This window comes from Cnephaeus nilssonii (assembly GCF_951640355.1).
Source record: "Cnephaeus nilssonii genome assembly, chromosome: 16".
Taxonomy (NCBI): Eukaryota; Metazoa; Chordata; class Mammalia; order Chiroptera; family Vespertilionidae; genus Cnephaeus; species Cnephaeus nilssonii.
Genome location: NC_137087.1, coordinates 60,260,520 through 60,276,262, shown reverse-complemented (window position 1 = coordinate 60,276,262; position 15,743 = coordinate 60,260,520). Strand labels below are relative to the sequence as shown.

The following is a 15,743-nucleotide window of genomic DNA, read 5'->3' as shown; positions in this document are numbered from 1 at the left end:
CAGTGACAGAACCTTCCGTTTACAGAAGCTACTTCACAAGAGCGCCCGTCCTCTCAGGCCGCCCAGGCCCTGCCGTCACCGCTGCCCCGAGGGGCACACGCTCCTGTTGGCCGACTCTCCCTCCAGACCCCCGAGTGCCCACCCTGGGCGCCCACCCCGCCCTGCGACGCCCAAACCCATCAGCTGGGAAAGCGAGTTTTCCTCCGGAGTCTGTAGGAAAGGAATCTGACACAAAGCCTTCCTGGGCTGCCCTGCGGCTGCTTATATGTTAATGGATGCCAGCGAGTGAGAATATTCATACATTTGACTGCAAAGCATCAGCGAGCGTCCCTGCAGGGTGCTAGGCAGGTCCCGCTGGGAATGCCGGGCGACGCTACCTTTCTGAGAGAAAATTAAGAAGTCGTGCTTGAATCACGCTCGGCCCCACGAGTTTTGGATGGAGAACTGTGGCTGGGCGCTGCAGATGTTAAAGGAACTGACCGGCCGCGGGGTTAGAGTGCTCCAGGCAGCCCCTCACCGGCCCCGCGGGACAGGCCTTCTCTCCGCCTTTTACGGACAAGGACGCTGGGAGGGGAGTCAGGGTTTCCCCTAGGGACAGAGCTGCTGAATGCCAGGGCCCTGTCCTCCTAGAAGGCGTGTTCTCAGCACCCCCCATGTTAGTCTCCGTGCGTGTGCACGTGTGTGTATGTTTGCATGTGTGTGCATTCGTGTTAGTGTGTGCACATATATGTGCTTGCATGTTTGTGTGTTGGCATGCCTGTGTGCATGCGTGTCTGTAGGGTGGTGGAGGGAACAGTTAGAGACGGCTCCCGGGCTCCGAAAGCACGGAGCGCGTAGAACAGGGTCTGAAGCGTTCCAGGCCCTAGGAAAGCCGTGAGGGAGGAAACAGGGTTTCCCAGGCTTCCCCCTGCCCCTTCTGGACACGGAATCACGAAGAACCCAGAGGAGAGATTCCGCATCCGCCCGGGCCCCACGTGGTCACAGACCCAGGGCGCATTTGGCTGGCCCTCTCTCTGGGATACGGGTAGACGCGCCGGAGCCAGCCGGCAGGAAGGCAGGGAAGAGGGCCGGTGTTTTCAGCACCCCAGGGCCTCCTCGAGGGGACGCTGGAGACCCCCCTGGAGGGCAGAGAGCAAGCCGTGGGTGGAAGCCCCGGGCCGGACTGCGCTGGGTCAGCGTGGCCTCTGTCGGGCGGGAGCACCCTCTCCATGGCTCATCCCGGGCACGACACGGCTCTGTCAGCATCGCATGAGTCTAACCCTCTGACCCCCCTCTGCAGCAGGATTCCCGTCAGCGCCTTCGTGGATCCGCCGTGGATTCCTGGTCAGTGCGACGTGGCGCCTGTGCTAACTCAAACCCGAGGTCTCTCCGTCCGCCCGGCCTCCTCGTCACGCTCCGGCTCCTCACGTTACATCTGCCTCCACGTCTCCTAATCGAAGTAAATCCGCACGGAGCACGTTGGGTGTCCATTTAGATTCTCCATTGCCTTTCGTACGGAGACCGTGTCCTCTCTCGGTGGCAAATGGCAGGGCTGTTCCCTGTCAGCTGCGGAGGAAGACGGCCTTCTGGGCTCTCGCTTTCTCCCTCACGTCTGTGGCCAGGGCGGGGCCTGGAGGGATGCTGGCTGACAACGAGGCAGGTCGGATGGAAAGGGGACGTGGTGTTCTGAGGACGTGTCCTCGGGTGAGACGCCCGTGGGGAAACAGCCTCCGGGGGCCTCGGGAGAGGGGTCCCTGGAGAGCTCCCCAGGGCGGCCCAGCCCTGCCCGTCGGCAGAGATGAGCGAGGGCGGCCAGGAGGACGCCCGGGGCGGGAGGTGTCCGTGTGAACGTCAGGCGTGGCGGGGGAAGGACTCGGGGCGAGCTGCTCATTACCGGCTCAGTCAAAGGACAGAACTGTTTTGTACATCAGAGCCTCTTCGGCAGATTCCCTTCTGTTTCCTGTCATCGTCTCCATCTTGAAAACGGAGCTGATGATGCTAAAAACGGACTCGGTTCCTTGTGCCCGAAGGAAACTCCTCTCTCCCCCCGTAACTGTTTGCTGCCGCCGCCTCCTGTCCCTCCGCGACGGCCCCGATCCGCTGGACATCCTCTCCCAGGGAACTCAGTCCTCCGGCTTTGGAAAACCGGGGAGAGGCCCGAGACTCCGATCCCCCTCAGCCCACCAGCTCTTCACTCCGAGGCTGTGGCTCTGCTCCTCTCAAAGGCACCGAGGCAGGGACAAAGGACGCCGGTGCTTCCTGTCCCCGGCTCCCCCGTGCACAGGGAGCTCCGTCCGGTCCCGGGCCAGCAGGGCAAGGCCCTCTCATCTCACCCTGCTGGTTGCTTTGGCAACCCCCTTATCCGCCCGGAGAGCGAGGGAGCAGGAGCCCGCCTTACAGCCGCCCGTCACGCCTCCCAGAACGAGGAGGAACGGCAGGCCCTCCTTAGGGAGCGGTCGCAGCCCTCGCGGTGTTGTAACAGAATCACGGTGAGACCGCCATTGTAGGGAGCTCACGATGGCCCAGGCACCCTGTGCTTCCTGGCCTCACGTCATCTCCATGGCAACCCGAGGAGGGACCACGATCACCCCATTCTAAAGGAAGGGAACGTGATTCCTGCTATTCGTGTCAATAATACCATCAGCCATAACAGGATAAACTCCTGGCGTGCCTGAGCTCTTCCCGTGAGCCACGCCGTGCCCACGTTCCCTCCGCCGCCACGCCATTCACCTCCACACCCGCCGGGCGAAGGGACTCTTCTTACTCTATTTGTACATGAGGCGGCAGTGCCGGGCCAGAATCTCTGAACAGCAGAGTCAGATGAAAACGCAAGTCCGCCTGGATCGGGCCCGAGGCCGCCCTCCTCCGCGTCTCAGTACAACACCGGCTGCTGGTTAAGATGCCAAACGCAGTCACAGAAGCTCAGCACGGTCTCAAGCCCACACACTGAGCCTGCACTTACGGGACATGCCGGACCGTAACACTCAGTGGCAAAGCGCAGATCGGCGGCTGCCAGGGGCTGGGCGGGCGGGGGGGGGCGGGGGGGGGGGGCGGTGCGGGCTGGGTATAAAGGGCTCAGGGAACTTCCTGGGCAGGTAGGACACGTACATCGTGGTTCGGTTCTGATTACAGGACTGCACACATTTGTCAAAACAAAATGAACTGTACACTTAGAAAATGTATGAATACTAATGTATGTGAATGATACCTGTGCAAGGCTGACTTTCTTTTGTTAATCCTCATCTGAGGATATTTTTTCCATTGCTTTTTCCAGAGAGTGGAAGGGAGGGAGGGAGGAGGAGAGTTGGGGGGGGGGGGGGGGGAGAGAGAGAGAGAGAGAGAGAGAGAGAGAGAGAGAGAGAGAGAGAGAAACATCAATGTGAGAGAGAGACATCAACTGGCTGTCTCCCGCACGGGCCCAGGATCCCAGCATCTGATGGGAGAGAACTGTCGGAGGCGTGTAGAGCACAGACGCGTGCGGGACCCCGGCGGGGCCGGGATTCAGAAGGGCCACACCCTGGGCTGTGCCGCCATCTGTTTTTTTTATTGTGGCAACACATACGTAACATACATTTGCCATGTTCAGAGTACAGTTCAGTGAGATTCACGGAGCATTCACACGTGTGTTGCACACCCATCCCCACCACCGTCCAGAGCTCTCACCCTGAGACTGAAACTGTACCTACTACACACTGACTCCTCCCCCTGCACCCCCTCCCCCCTCCCCCCTCCCCCCTCCATGTCCTCACCCTGCACCTCCTCACCCTCCCCCTCCTCCCCCTCCACCTCCTCCTCCTGCACCTCCTACCCCTCCACCTCCTCGCCCGGCCCCTGCCCCTGGTAGCATCATCTGCTTCCTGTCTCTGTGGCTTTAGTGTGAGGATCTCATAAAAATGGAGTCAAATCCCACTTCCTGTCTCTGTGGCTTTAGTGTGAGGATCTCATAAAAATGGAGTCAAATCCCACGTGTGACCAGCTCATCAGCAGGATGTCACCAAGGCTCATCCTCACTGCAGGGAGGGGCCTTTTCACACTGATCATGCCCTCTGATGACCACGAGTTCTTCGCTCTGATGAGTCCGCTTTATCCGTTCTTCTCTTTTGTGGCCTGTGATTTGGGTATCACCATCTTGAACTTTTTAAAAATATGTCTTTATTGATTTCAGAGAAAGGAAGGGAGAGAGAGAGACATCAATGTGAGAGAGAAACAATGATCCGCTGCCTCCTGCACGCCCCCTACTGGGGATCAAGCCTGCAACCTGGGAATCGAGCTCACAGGTCAATGCTCCACCATTGAGCACACTGGCCGGGCACCATCTTGAAATTTTTAACGTGACCTTTGGCCTCTGTTGTGTAAGTGAAGCCCTTGGGACAGCGGGCTGTGGTCCTGAGCAGAGACACGTGCCGTGTACGCGTCTGAGAAGCCAGCATGTCCGGAGCTCGTTAGCGAGGACGTGAGCACATGTTGCTGAAGTCATGGGTGCTGTGAACTCTGTCCGTAGCCGGACCCGAGGCATCTGGGCCCCGCAGCAGGGGAGCCCCTGGGGGCCGACCCCCGCCCCCCCCTCCACGGGCTGCAGGCTGCTCTGCTGGCAGGTGGCTTCTAGTCGTCCATGCAGCGTGGCGAGCGCCTTGCTGTCGACTTGAAGATAGTAACTCCCCGCCGGTCCTCAGCCCTGTTTTCGTCTCTGAGACATTACTCTTCTGAAACGCTGGTGTTTGTCAGGTGCGCGTTCTGGGAGCCGTCTCAAAGTCCTTGCTGGATGCTAAATTAGACGCACAGAGAGGAAATGGAACATCTTCTCCATTTGGGATGTGATTGATGAAGGGGATACAATGGTCCTAGCCGGTGTGGCACAGTGGATAGAGCGTCGGCCTGCAGATCAAAGGGTCTCAGGTTCAATTCCAGTCAAGGGTACGTACCTTGGTTGCAGGCTCCTCCCCAGCCCAGGCCCTGGTCGGGGCTCGTGCAGGAGGCAACCAATTGATGTGCTTCTCTCACATCGATGTTGCTCTCTGTCTTTTCCTCTCTGTTCCACTCTCCCTAAAAATTAATGGAAAAAATATCCTCAAGTGAAGATTAGCAACAACAACAAAAAGTGGGAGGGACAAAATGAGTGACCTCCATTCGGGAGCTTCACTTGGGAGAACGAGAGCTGACGTTCGTCTGTCTGCTTGTCAATCACTGGAAAATGAGTGTCTCTTTATGGGACCCTAACGTAAGCATCGAATCAGAAGATCTCTTACATATACGATGTCATAAACGTCATTCACACTGGCCTCGAGTTTTTATCCAAAACACACTTCAGCTACCTTTGTTCATCCATCCATCCACCCATCCATCCATCCATCCATCCATCCATTCATCCATCCATTCATCCATCTATCCACCCGCCCACCCATCCACCCACCCACCCAGTGTTTCCTGAGGGCTGGCCTGGTGCTGGGGGCACAGTGGTGAGCTAGAGCAGACCAGAGACACCGTTCATCATGACACTCGCAAAGGCTCCAGCCCATGTGCCTTCAAGTCCTTTCATTTCCTTTTCTGCGACGATACGAACACTTAAACATACCAGAGGCCCGACGCATGAAATTTGTGCAAGGGGCTTGGCCCTTGCAGCTGCGGAGACTTGCCTTGGCCCCGGCTTCGTCTGGAAGGTCGTCCAGAAGGACGTCTGGTCTAATTAGTATATTATGCTTTTATTATTATAGATTGTGGTTGGCAGAAGACCCAGATGGCCCCCAAGATTCTCACCCCTTGGTGCCCATGTCCTAGATGTTCTCGCTCCTTGGAGTGCAAGCAGAACTGGTCAACATGATGGACTGTCACTTCCACAATTAAACTATGTTAGGTGGCACAGGAGTTGGTAGATGTCATTAAGGTTGCTAATCAGTTGACGTTGAGTCACTCAAAAGAGAGGCTATCCCAGGTGGGCCTGCCCTAATCAGGTGTGTCTTTAAGAAGGAGTCAGGCTGATTCAAGCAGCAGAGACTACCCTGCCATCCTTGAAAAAGCAGCCCGGCCGGCATGGCTCCGTGGTTGAGCATCAACCTGTGAACCAGGAAGTCACAGTTTGATTCCCAGTCAGGGTGCATGCCAGGGTTGCAGGCTCTATAGGGGGGTTGCAGGAGGCAGCTGATCAATGATTCTCTCTCATCATTGATGTTCTCTCCCTCTCTTTCTCTCTCTCTCCCCCCCCCCCGTCTTTCTTCCTCTCTGAAATCAATAAAAATTTATTAAAAAAGAAAAAGCAAACGGACGAAATGTAAGCTGCCTGGGGCTGCACCCCCATGGCAAGGCCCTGAGGAGCTCAAGGAGCCGAGTGCTGGCTGACAGGCATCCAGGACGTGGGGATCGTGTCCTGTGACCACAGGGACTGCAGAGAGCCTGGGCAGCAAGAAGGGAGGGTGGTGGGAACCCCATGAGACCTAGGAACGGAGGGGGCGCGTAGGGAAAGGGCCGGGGGAGGACAGGCACCTGGAGTGGAAGGAGAGAGGCAGTCCAGGGCACCAGGCCTCTCGCCACTGGACTTGGGCACTCTGACCTCCCCTGGAAGTCCCCTGGGTCCCAGCTGCTCCCCGCCGCCCACCCCGCCAGCACCAGGCAGGCAGCACAGCCTTCGAGGAGGGCATGACTAATGTGGGTCCTCCTGCCGCTGCTCACGGGGCCCCTGGGCGCCCGCCTCCCTCTGGGCCTCACAGACGCTTCTCTTTGGAGACAGGGCTCATGTGCCCGACGCAGCTGCGGCGATGAATGGGGCCATTCAGGGATCCTCCGGCACCGTCCCTCCGTGCCAGCCCCGCCTCCCGCTGGCCTGCACTCACGCCTGGCCCTGGCACGGCCCTCTCTGCCCTGCCTCCCCGCCCGTGACCTTCACCCCGGCCGCATTACCACGGGCGCGCACACGGTTTCTCTGTCACTCTCTCCTGGTGCACGCGGTTCGAAAACACCAGCCCGGAACTTCCAGCTCGGGGCGTCAGGCCCGCGGCAGAATCAACAAAAATATATACATATATATATTTTAAAGGAAAAGCAAACAGAATCACCGATTTTTCACGTTAAAAACATGGGTCTCTGGACCTCACCCTTCCCAGGGCTCTGTGTTCCTAAAATGTTCCCCTGAGGGCTCCAGAGGCCACTCGAGCGTGAGGGCCACGTAATCCTCTGCGAGGCGTCAACCCCCTTGGAGACCTCACAGCTCTTCCCAGCGAGATGCAGCCACAGGAAACGCTGCGGGGCCTCGGGCAGGCCTGCGGCGCGGAGGAGCTCATGCCCACTCTGTCCTCCTGTCGAAGGTCGGATTTGCAGCTGAAGATGGGAGGGGGTGCTGTGCTTCCATTCAGGGCCATTTTGGCGGCTGATCTGGGGAGTCCCTGGCTGCTGGGCGAGGGCCGTCCTGGGCACCGTAGGGCCGTCAGCAGCATCCCTGGCCTCCCCCCAGCAGGTACCAATAGCATCTTCCCCGAAACTGTCACAACCCAAAACGCCTCCGGGCATTCTCAAACCGGGGAGCCACCCCTGACCGAGACCCACGGCCCCCAACGAACGTCCACTGAGAAGCCTCAGGGACCCCCTGTTGGCAAGCCCCAGCCTCCTGCTCGGGTAGAGGTCCAGGCTCACCGAGGACACAACACAGACGCCTGCCCTGCCCCGGGGCCTGGGCTGGGCTCCGTCCGACGTACTCCTCAGTGTGCCCCGAGGAACCCAACGTCCATCAGCACAGGAACCAGCTCACACGATGCAGTGGGCCTCAGTGCAGCACTGTCCAGCCTCAAAAAGGGAAAGGACCTTGGATGGAAGTGGGGGACCCTCTCCTGAGGGAAACAAGCCCATCACGGAGGCGCCGCCGCATGATGCCACCCACGTGAGGGATCCCGGCGAGCTGAATTCCTCGACGCAGAGAACGGCACGGCGGCTGTCGGTCGGGGGCTGGGGGTGGGACCTGTGGCTCCGAGGGTATAAAGCTTCGGCAGCGCAAGAGGGGTAGGATCGCCCGCAGTAACGGCATGCCATGTGCGCTTCAAAATATGCCACCAAGCCGAAACCGGTGTGGCTCAGTGGATAGAGCGTGGGCCTGCGGACTGAAAGGTCCCGGGTTCAATTCCGGTCAAGGGCATGTACCTTGGTTGTGGGCACATCTCCAGTAGGGGTGTGCAAGAGGCAGCTGATCGATGTTTCTCTCTCATCGATGTTTCTAACTCTCCATCCCTCTCCCTTCCTCTCTGTAAAAAATCAATAAAATGTATTTAAAAAAATAAAAATATAATATGCCACCAGGATGTCCCAAAGTCACACAGAAAGCAACCCACAGAAGCACACGAGGACACGTTAGGGCTGGTGGGTAAGTTCGGTCCCGCGCCCATCCTCAGAAAGGTCTCCACCATCTACTAGGACAGTGGCCGGTAAACGGCGGCTCGCGAGCCACATGCGGCTCTTTGGCCCCTTGAGTGTGGCTCTTCCACAAAATACCACGGCCTGGGCAAGTCTATTTTGAAGAAGCGGTGTTAGAAGAAGTTTAAGTTTAAAAAATTTGGCTCTCAGAAGAAATTTCAATCATTGTCCTGTTGATATTTGGCTCTGTGGACTAATGAGTGTGCCGACCACTGGGCTAGGAGATGCCAACTCCCATTCCAGGCAAACGCATCTCAGTGCCACGTGGATTTCCGTCCGCAGGTCCGCGAGATCGTCCACACTCTGCTTCCCGGGAATCCCAGGCGCGGCCCGGCTCCCAGTCCCTCCCAGCCCTGTTCCGGCTACTGGGATGTCTGAAACCTACCAGCATGTGGGCAGAGTAGGAGGCCCTCCTACTGTGGGTAACTGTGGGGGGCATTTGGGGACCAGCAGGGATCCAGGCTCTGCAAATGGGCGACCCCGCGGTGGCCCTCGCCACCGTCGGCGTCCCACCCTGGTTACTTGACGGCACAACGGGTCAGCTCCTCTATTCTAGTAAAAGACAGTTTCAGCCCTGGCTGGTTTGGCTCAGTGGGTAGAGTGTCGGCCTGCAGGCTGGTGGGTCCTGGGTTCGATTCCCGGTCAAGGGCATGTACCTCGGTTGCAGGCTCGATCCCCAGAGGCAACCAATCAATGTGTCTCTCTCACATCGATGTATTTTTCTCTCTGTGTCTCTCCCCTCCCTTCCACTCTCTCTAAAATTCAATGGAAAATATCCTTGGGTGAGGAGTAACAACAACAACAAAAGGACCGTGTCGGTAAGAGAAGGCGTGTGGCCGGGCCGGCAGAGTTAGGCGGGGTCGTTGCTGGTCTCCGACAAGAGGCAGCATCTCCAAGCACTGACACGGCTCCGGACCAAGGCCACGGCTTTAGGAAAATGCCGCCTCAGACCTTAAACTCAGCGCAAGCAGCCTGGGGGTCCTCGTGGGCAGGACTGGGAATCCACACGTTTTTACAGAAACGAACGCTCCCCGGTCCTGTCGGCGGGAGAAGCAGCCGTGTCCTCACTGCGCTCCTCTGTGCCCTCACTGCGCTCCTCTGTCCTCACTGCGCTCCTCTGTGCCCTCACTGCGCTCCTCTGTGCCCTCACTGCGCTCATCTGTGCTCACTGCGCTCCTCTGTGCCCTCACTGCGCTCCTCTGTCCTCACTGCGCTCCTCTGTGCCCTCACTGCGCTCCTCTGTCCTCACTGCGCTCCTCTGTCCTCACTGCGCTCCTCTGTCCTCACTGCGCTCCTCTGTGCTCACTGCGCTCCTCTGTCCTCACTGTGCTCCTCTGTCCTCACTGCGCTCCTCTGTGCCCTCACTGCGCTCCTCTGTGCCCTCACTGCGCTCCTCTGCCCCCTCACTGCGCTCCTCTGTCCTCACTGCGCTCCTCTGTGCCCTCACTGCGCTCCTCTGTGCCCTCATTGCGCTCCTCTGTCCTCACTGCGCTCCTCTGTCCTCACTGCACTCCTCTGTGCTCACTGCGCTCCTCTGTCCTCACTGCGCTCCTCTGTGCCCTCACTGCGCTCCTCTGTCCTCACTGCGCTCCTCTGTGCCCTCACTGCGCTCCTCTGTCCTCACTGCGCTCCTCTGTCCTCACTGCGCTCCCCTGTCCTCACTGCGCTCCTCTGTGCCCTCACTGCGCTCCTCTGTCCTCACTGCGCTCCTCTGTCCTCACTGCGCTCCTCTGTGCCCTCACTGCGCTCCTCTGTCCTCACTGCGCTCCTCTGTGCCCTCACTGCGCTCGTCTGTCCTCACTGCGCTCCTCTGTGTCCTCACTGCGCTCCTCTGTGCCCTCACTGCGCTCCTCTGTGTCCTCACTGCGCTCCTCTGTGCCCTCACTGCGCTCCTCTGTCCTCACTGCGTTCCTCCGTCCTCACTGTGCTCCTCTGTCCTCACTGCGCTCCTCTGTGCCCTCACTGCGCTCTTCTGTCCTCACTGCGCTCCTCTGTCCTCACTGCGCTCCTCTGTGTCCTCACTGCGCTCCTCTGTGCCCTCACTGCGCTCCTCTGTCCTCACTGCGCTCCTCTGTGCCCTCACTGCGCTCCTCTGTGCCCTCACTGCGCTCCTCTGTGCTCACTGCACTCCTCTGCCCTCACTGCGCTCCTCTGTGCCCTCACTGCGCTCCTCTGTCCTCACTGCGCTCCTCTGTGCCCTCACTGCGCTCCTCTGTCCTCACTGCGCTCCTCTGTGCCCTCACTGCGCTCCTCTGTGCCCTCACTGCGCTCATCTGTGCTCACTGCGCTCCTCTGTGCCCTCACTGCGCTCCTCTGTCCTCACTGCGCTCCTCTGTGCCCTCACTGCGCTCCTCTGTCCTCACTGCGCTCCTCTGTCCTCACTGCGCTCCTCTGTCCTCACTGCGCTCCTCTGTGCCCGCACTGCGCTCCTCTGTGCCCTCACTGCGCTCCTCTGCCCCCTCACTGCGCTCCTCTGTCCTCACTGCGCTCCTCTGTGCCCTCACTGCGCTCCTCTGTGCCCTCACTGCGCTCCTCTGTCCTCACTGCGCTCCTCTGTCCTCACTGCGCTCCTCTGTCCTCACTGCGCTCCTCTGTGCTCACTGCGCTCCTCTGTCCTCACTGCGCTCCTCTGTGCCCTCACTGCGCTCCTCTGTCCTCACTGCGCTCCTCTGTGCCCTCACTGCGCTCCTCTGTCCTCACTGCGCTCCTCTGTCCTCACTGCGCTACTCTGTCCTCACTGCGCTCCTCTGTGCCCTCACTGCGCTCCTCTGTCCTCACTGCGCTCCTCTGTCCTCACTGCGCTCCTCTGTCCTCACTGCGCTCCTCTGTGCCCTCACTGCGCTCGTCTGTCCTCACTGCGCTCCTCCGTCCTCACTGTGCTCCTCTGTCCTCACTGCGCTCCTCTGTGCCCTCACTGCGCTCTTCTGTCCTCACTGCGCTCCTCTGTCCTCACTGCGCTCCTCTGTCCTCACTGCGCTCCTCTGTGTCCTCACTGCGCTCCTCTGTGCCCTCACTGCGCTCCTCTGTGCTCACTGCGCTCCTCTGTCCTCACTGCACTCCTCTGTTCTCACTGTGCTCCTCTGTGCTCACTGCGCTCCTCTGCCCTCACTGCGCTCCTCTGTCCTCACTGCGCTCCTCTGTGCCCTCACTGCGCTCCTCTGTGCCCTCACTGCGCTCCTCTGTGCTCACTGCACTCCTCTGTCCTCACTGCGCTCCTCTGTGCCCTCACTGCGCTCCTCTGTCCTCACTGCGCTCCTCTGTGCCCTCACTGCGCTCCTCTGTGCCCTCACTGCACTCCTCTGTGCTCACTGCACTCCTCTGTCCTCACTGCGCTCCTCTGTGCCCTCACTGCGCTCCTCTGTCCTCACTGCGCTCCTCTGTGCCCTCACTGCGCTCCTCTGTCCTCACTGCGCTCCTCTGTCCTCACTGCGCTCCTCTGTGCCCTCACTGCGCTCCTCTGTGCTCACTGCGCTCCTCGGTGCCCTGGGAGCCGCCCGGGGCTGGGCTCGCTTTCCCCCCCCACCAAGCTCTTTATGGGCAAAGCCCCGCCGGTGAGCCAATGGCCCTGGAGCCGGCCAGACCGCAGGGGCCGCCGGGCCACGGCGAACAGGCCCCGGGCTGCACACGGGCCTCGCCCACCAGTTCGGCGTGGAGAGTGAGCCGGGACATGGCCCTTCTCCAGGTTTCCTCATCGAAATAGTGCCGCCCTGCCCCCGGGGGAAGGGTGCGAACGGTTCAGCGCTCGGAGGATATTTTAGGGTCTGAGGGGATGCTTAGATCCTGGAGCGAGCTGGGGCCTCGGAGGGACAGGGAGCACGGGTCCTCGCTGATGGTTTTCAAGGCTGACCTGCCCCGGAGCGGGTGATGCGGGCCCTGCCTGGACCGCTTCTCCTATCACAGAGAGGACCCTCCAGCTGGCCCACCCGATGGGTGTGGGAGGGTCTGGGACCCACTCCCACTTTACCATACGACTTTAGACTCCAGGTCCCCTTCAGGCAGCGGGCACGCAGCCTCTGCAGTTGGCTGTAACTGGTAACCCAGCAGCCGAAGGGGGGGAGGGGGCGGGGGCAGGCCAGGGAAAGAGGTTATAAAAAAAACTGTAGCTGTGACTGTCGTGATGACGTTTTTTACAACCTCCTGCAAAGATTATTATTACTTTTTTATTTTTATTTTTTACCACACTATTACCTTCCATGTTACTCTAGGAATAAATGAAGTTTTGTGCGTGAAAAAAAAAAAAAATGGGGACACGGAGCTGCTGTCTGCCCTTTGGGGTTTGAAAGGTCGCCATGAGCACTTCTGCCAAGCGCAAGAGGATGCAACTCCACACGTCCTTCTCCCCCCAGGACCGAGCACCCCGCAGCGAGACCCACACAGCAACGGCCGGTCCCCACCCGCTGACTAATTACGTGGCAAGAACCACATCGCTGGCTTCTCTCCATCGTGTTCTGATCGCACACCTTCGGCCCTGGCTCACGGGGCCACGGACGACGACCACGGACTGAACGGACGCCAACGCGGCCGCGCCTCCCCACCGCGGCTGTGAGCGTGGAAATTCACCGTCCCGGCTCGGGCCGGAGGAGCCGGCCTCGCACCGGCCGAGCGGGTTCTCAGGTTGCCCTGCAGGAAGGAAGCCAGCGCGGGGGACAAAAGCCCGGAGCAGGTGCCAGCATTCCCGGGGCCCCGTGATGAGAGCATCGATAGGCAGAAAGGTCCCCTTTCCATAAAACATGAGCGATTTGCATGCTGCGTGTCTCCAAAGAGGTGGCTACGGGAGTCCACGGGAGTCAATTACAATGTCATTCATAATGTATCCGGCGCCATGAGGAGCGATCGGATTTCATGCGTGTTTACTTTCGGAGCGGTAACTGCCGCGGGCTCATCCCGGCTGCAGAATGCAAATGAGCTTCGGGGTCATTTGTGTTCCTCATTTCGACATTCGAAGTTCCCGAGGTTCCTTCCCCCCGAGAGGCAGCCTCTGCTTGGAAACTGGCGCTCCCCTCACACATAAAAGACCCTTCTCACCGGCCAAACTGAATCCTATTTTATCTGGATCGGGCCCTGCTTGTCCTGCTGCCGACCACACCCGGAAACGGATAGGAACTTGTGTTTAAAGACAGGTGATTGCACGCGTATAGCACCCAGAACACACTGAGTGGCCAGATTATGATGATCTCTGAACACATAATAATCTATGCAAATTGTCCCCTCGACCAGGAGTTTGACCAGCAGGCAGGCCGGCCAACCGCCCATGTCCCACCGCCCATGTCCCCTCCCCCTGGCCAGGCTGGCCGGACCCCACCCATGCACAAACTCATGCACCGGGCCTCTAACACACACACACACACACACACACACACACACACACACTGAGTGGCCAGATTATTATGCGTTCAGAGATCATAATGATCTGGCCACTCACTGTATGTAACTCACAGAAACGGGCCGCGTCGCTACACGGGGACACAAAGTGTCCGACTCCTTGGAGCACCGAATCATGTTTGCAAACGCAGGCATGTGTCATGTACAAACCCCATCCATCCCGTGTGCTTCGCCCCACCCCGTAGCTCAAAACCTGAAATGTCTTTTCCAAGCCCCTGGGGGGAAACCCCACACAAAAGATGACATAATTAGCGCAGACGGAGCATCTGACCTGTCCGTCTGCTGAACACCGCCCCCCGCCCCCCCCCCCCCGTGTCCCCGGACGAGGCCTGTGCCCCCGCTCCCCGCCCCCCAGCTCCCCGCCCAGGCCCGCGGTACCTCGTAGCGGCTGGCGCCCCTCTCGGCCGGCTTCAGGCCGTGGTACAGGCGGAGGATGCACACTTTGGCTCTTCTCTGGGAGGGAAACCAGTTGCTCTTCACGAAATCCATGACCATCACATGGTTTTTCAACTCCGTGCTGAAGGCTCTGATCTGGAAGGTCCGGCGCCCGGCGGTTTCCGCGCGGCGGGCAGCAGCCCCGAGCGGGCGGGTCCCTGCAGGGACTCCAGGGTGCTGCATGACACGCGCGATCTTGTGACTCGGGCTCGCCGGCCCGGCAGACACAATTTCCTTTGTTTCACGCGGGTACTGAGCGCAGCAGGAGGGACCGGGGAAGTGCCCGATGCCGCCCGGCCCCGGTGTTTTCCAGCTCACGGCTCGTCGCCCCCATCCCCAGCGGCCCCAGGGGCAGGTGTGCGCGCAGGACGCTCCAGGGTGACCTTCACGGGCCATAAAGAGCCTCCCGCGCTCCCACCTGCGCTCCCCGGCCGCCGGGATTCTTCTCGGGTTTCAGACTCATTGCTCCGGGTCCCCGCGCTCACACCCTGAGCGCACAGTCCGCCCGGTGACCCTGAGGCTCCGTGCGCCCCGGCTCAGGCCCTCCGACCCCGTGAATGACTTACAGGAGCCGGGCCAGGGAGCCGCCAGTGGCCGTGGCTGCCTCTCACAGCTCCGGCTCTGTCACGCCAGGGCCGGGAGAGACCAGCCCAGCTCCGGCCACACAAAGGGTGACCTCAGCCGGGCAGATAAGAGGCCCGTTCACGTGACAGAGAACTTGGGCTCAGAGCGGCGCCGGCGGCCGGTGGGCCTTAGAGGATCGGGGCCGAGCGGGACCGTGCGCCACGGGGCGGGGGCTGCGCGCTGGCTGACACGGTCCCCACTCAGCCCTGAGCAGCCCCCCGCCCCCTGAGCCTCGGTCTCCCTGGGAGGAAAGGGGGAATCCCGACCCCTGCCATCCCAGGGCTGTGGGGGATGGGGAGCGGGTGGGAGGCGTGAGGAAGGAGCCAGGGCAGCCGGGCATGTCTCCCCGCTCAGGGGCCGGGCCCTGGGTGCTGGGCTGCCTCCGACACGTCCATGTCACGGAGTGGACATTCGCACGGCGCTGAGGGCGACTGGTCCTGACCTGCGGCCACGTGGACATGCAGGTGTGTGACAGACTCCTTCGCGTGGCGTGGCATGTTTGGTGCCATCTCTGTTAGCCCAGCACCCACATAAAGGGGAAAGTACTGGCCCGGGGTCAGGGGGCTGGGAGGAGGGAGACGCCCCGGCTGTTTCCAGGCTGCAGAACCCCCTTCTCTACAGACAGCTTCCTGAGCTTCAGGCAAAGATGTCCTCCCCCCAGTATCCCCCTCCCACATAGATGCCCCCCAGTATTCTGTTTCCCCACCTGGAAGCCATGGGGCAGGTAAATGGAGAAGTGATTGCAAATGACTGTCCTGAGGAGGTCACTGCCCACACGCAGCGGGCACGGAGAGTGCGCCCCGGAGGGAGGTTTGCCACAGGACGGGACCCCGAGAAGCCCTCCTGGGAGGGAGACACGGTGTCCTGCCATTTGTTTATTTGTTGGTTTGTGTGTTTGTTATTGATGTCAGAGAGGCAGGGAGAGGGAGAAG

At 60.1% G+C, this 15,743-nt stretch overlaps 1 protein-coding gene across 1 annotated transcript in view; it reads right to left on the bottom strand.

Annotated features, from left to right (window-relative positions):
- The window catches only part of LOC307112712 ((E2-independent) E3 ubiquitin-conjugating enzyme FATS), a 101,578-nt gene extending 86,473 nt beyond the window's left edge, over positions 1 to 15,105 (bottom strand). Inside the window, exon 1 of the mRNA XM_079793614.1 lies at positions 14,131 to 15,105. Within this exon, the coding sequence (XP_079649740.1) occupies positions 14,131 to 14,583 (453 nt within the window). The 5' untranslated portion in view covers positions 14,584 to 15,105. The remainder of the gene's footprint in view (positions 1 to 14,130) is intronic.
- Positions 15,106 to 15,743: the final 638 nt, after the last annotated feature.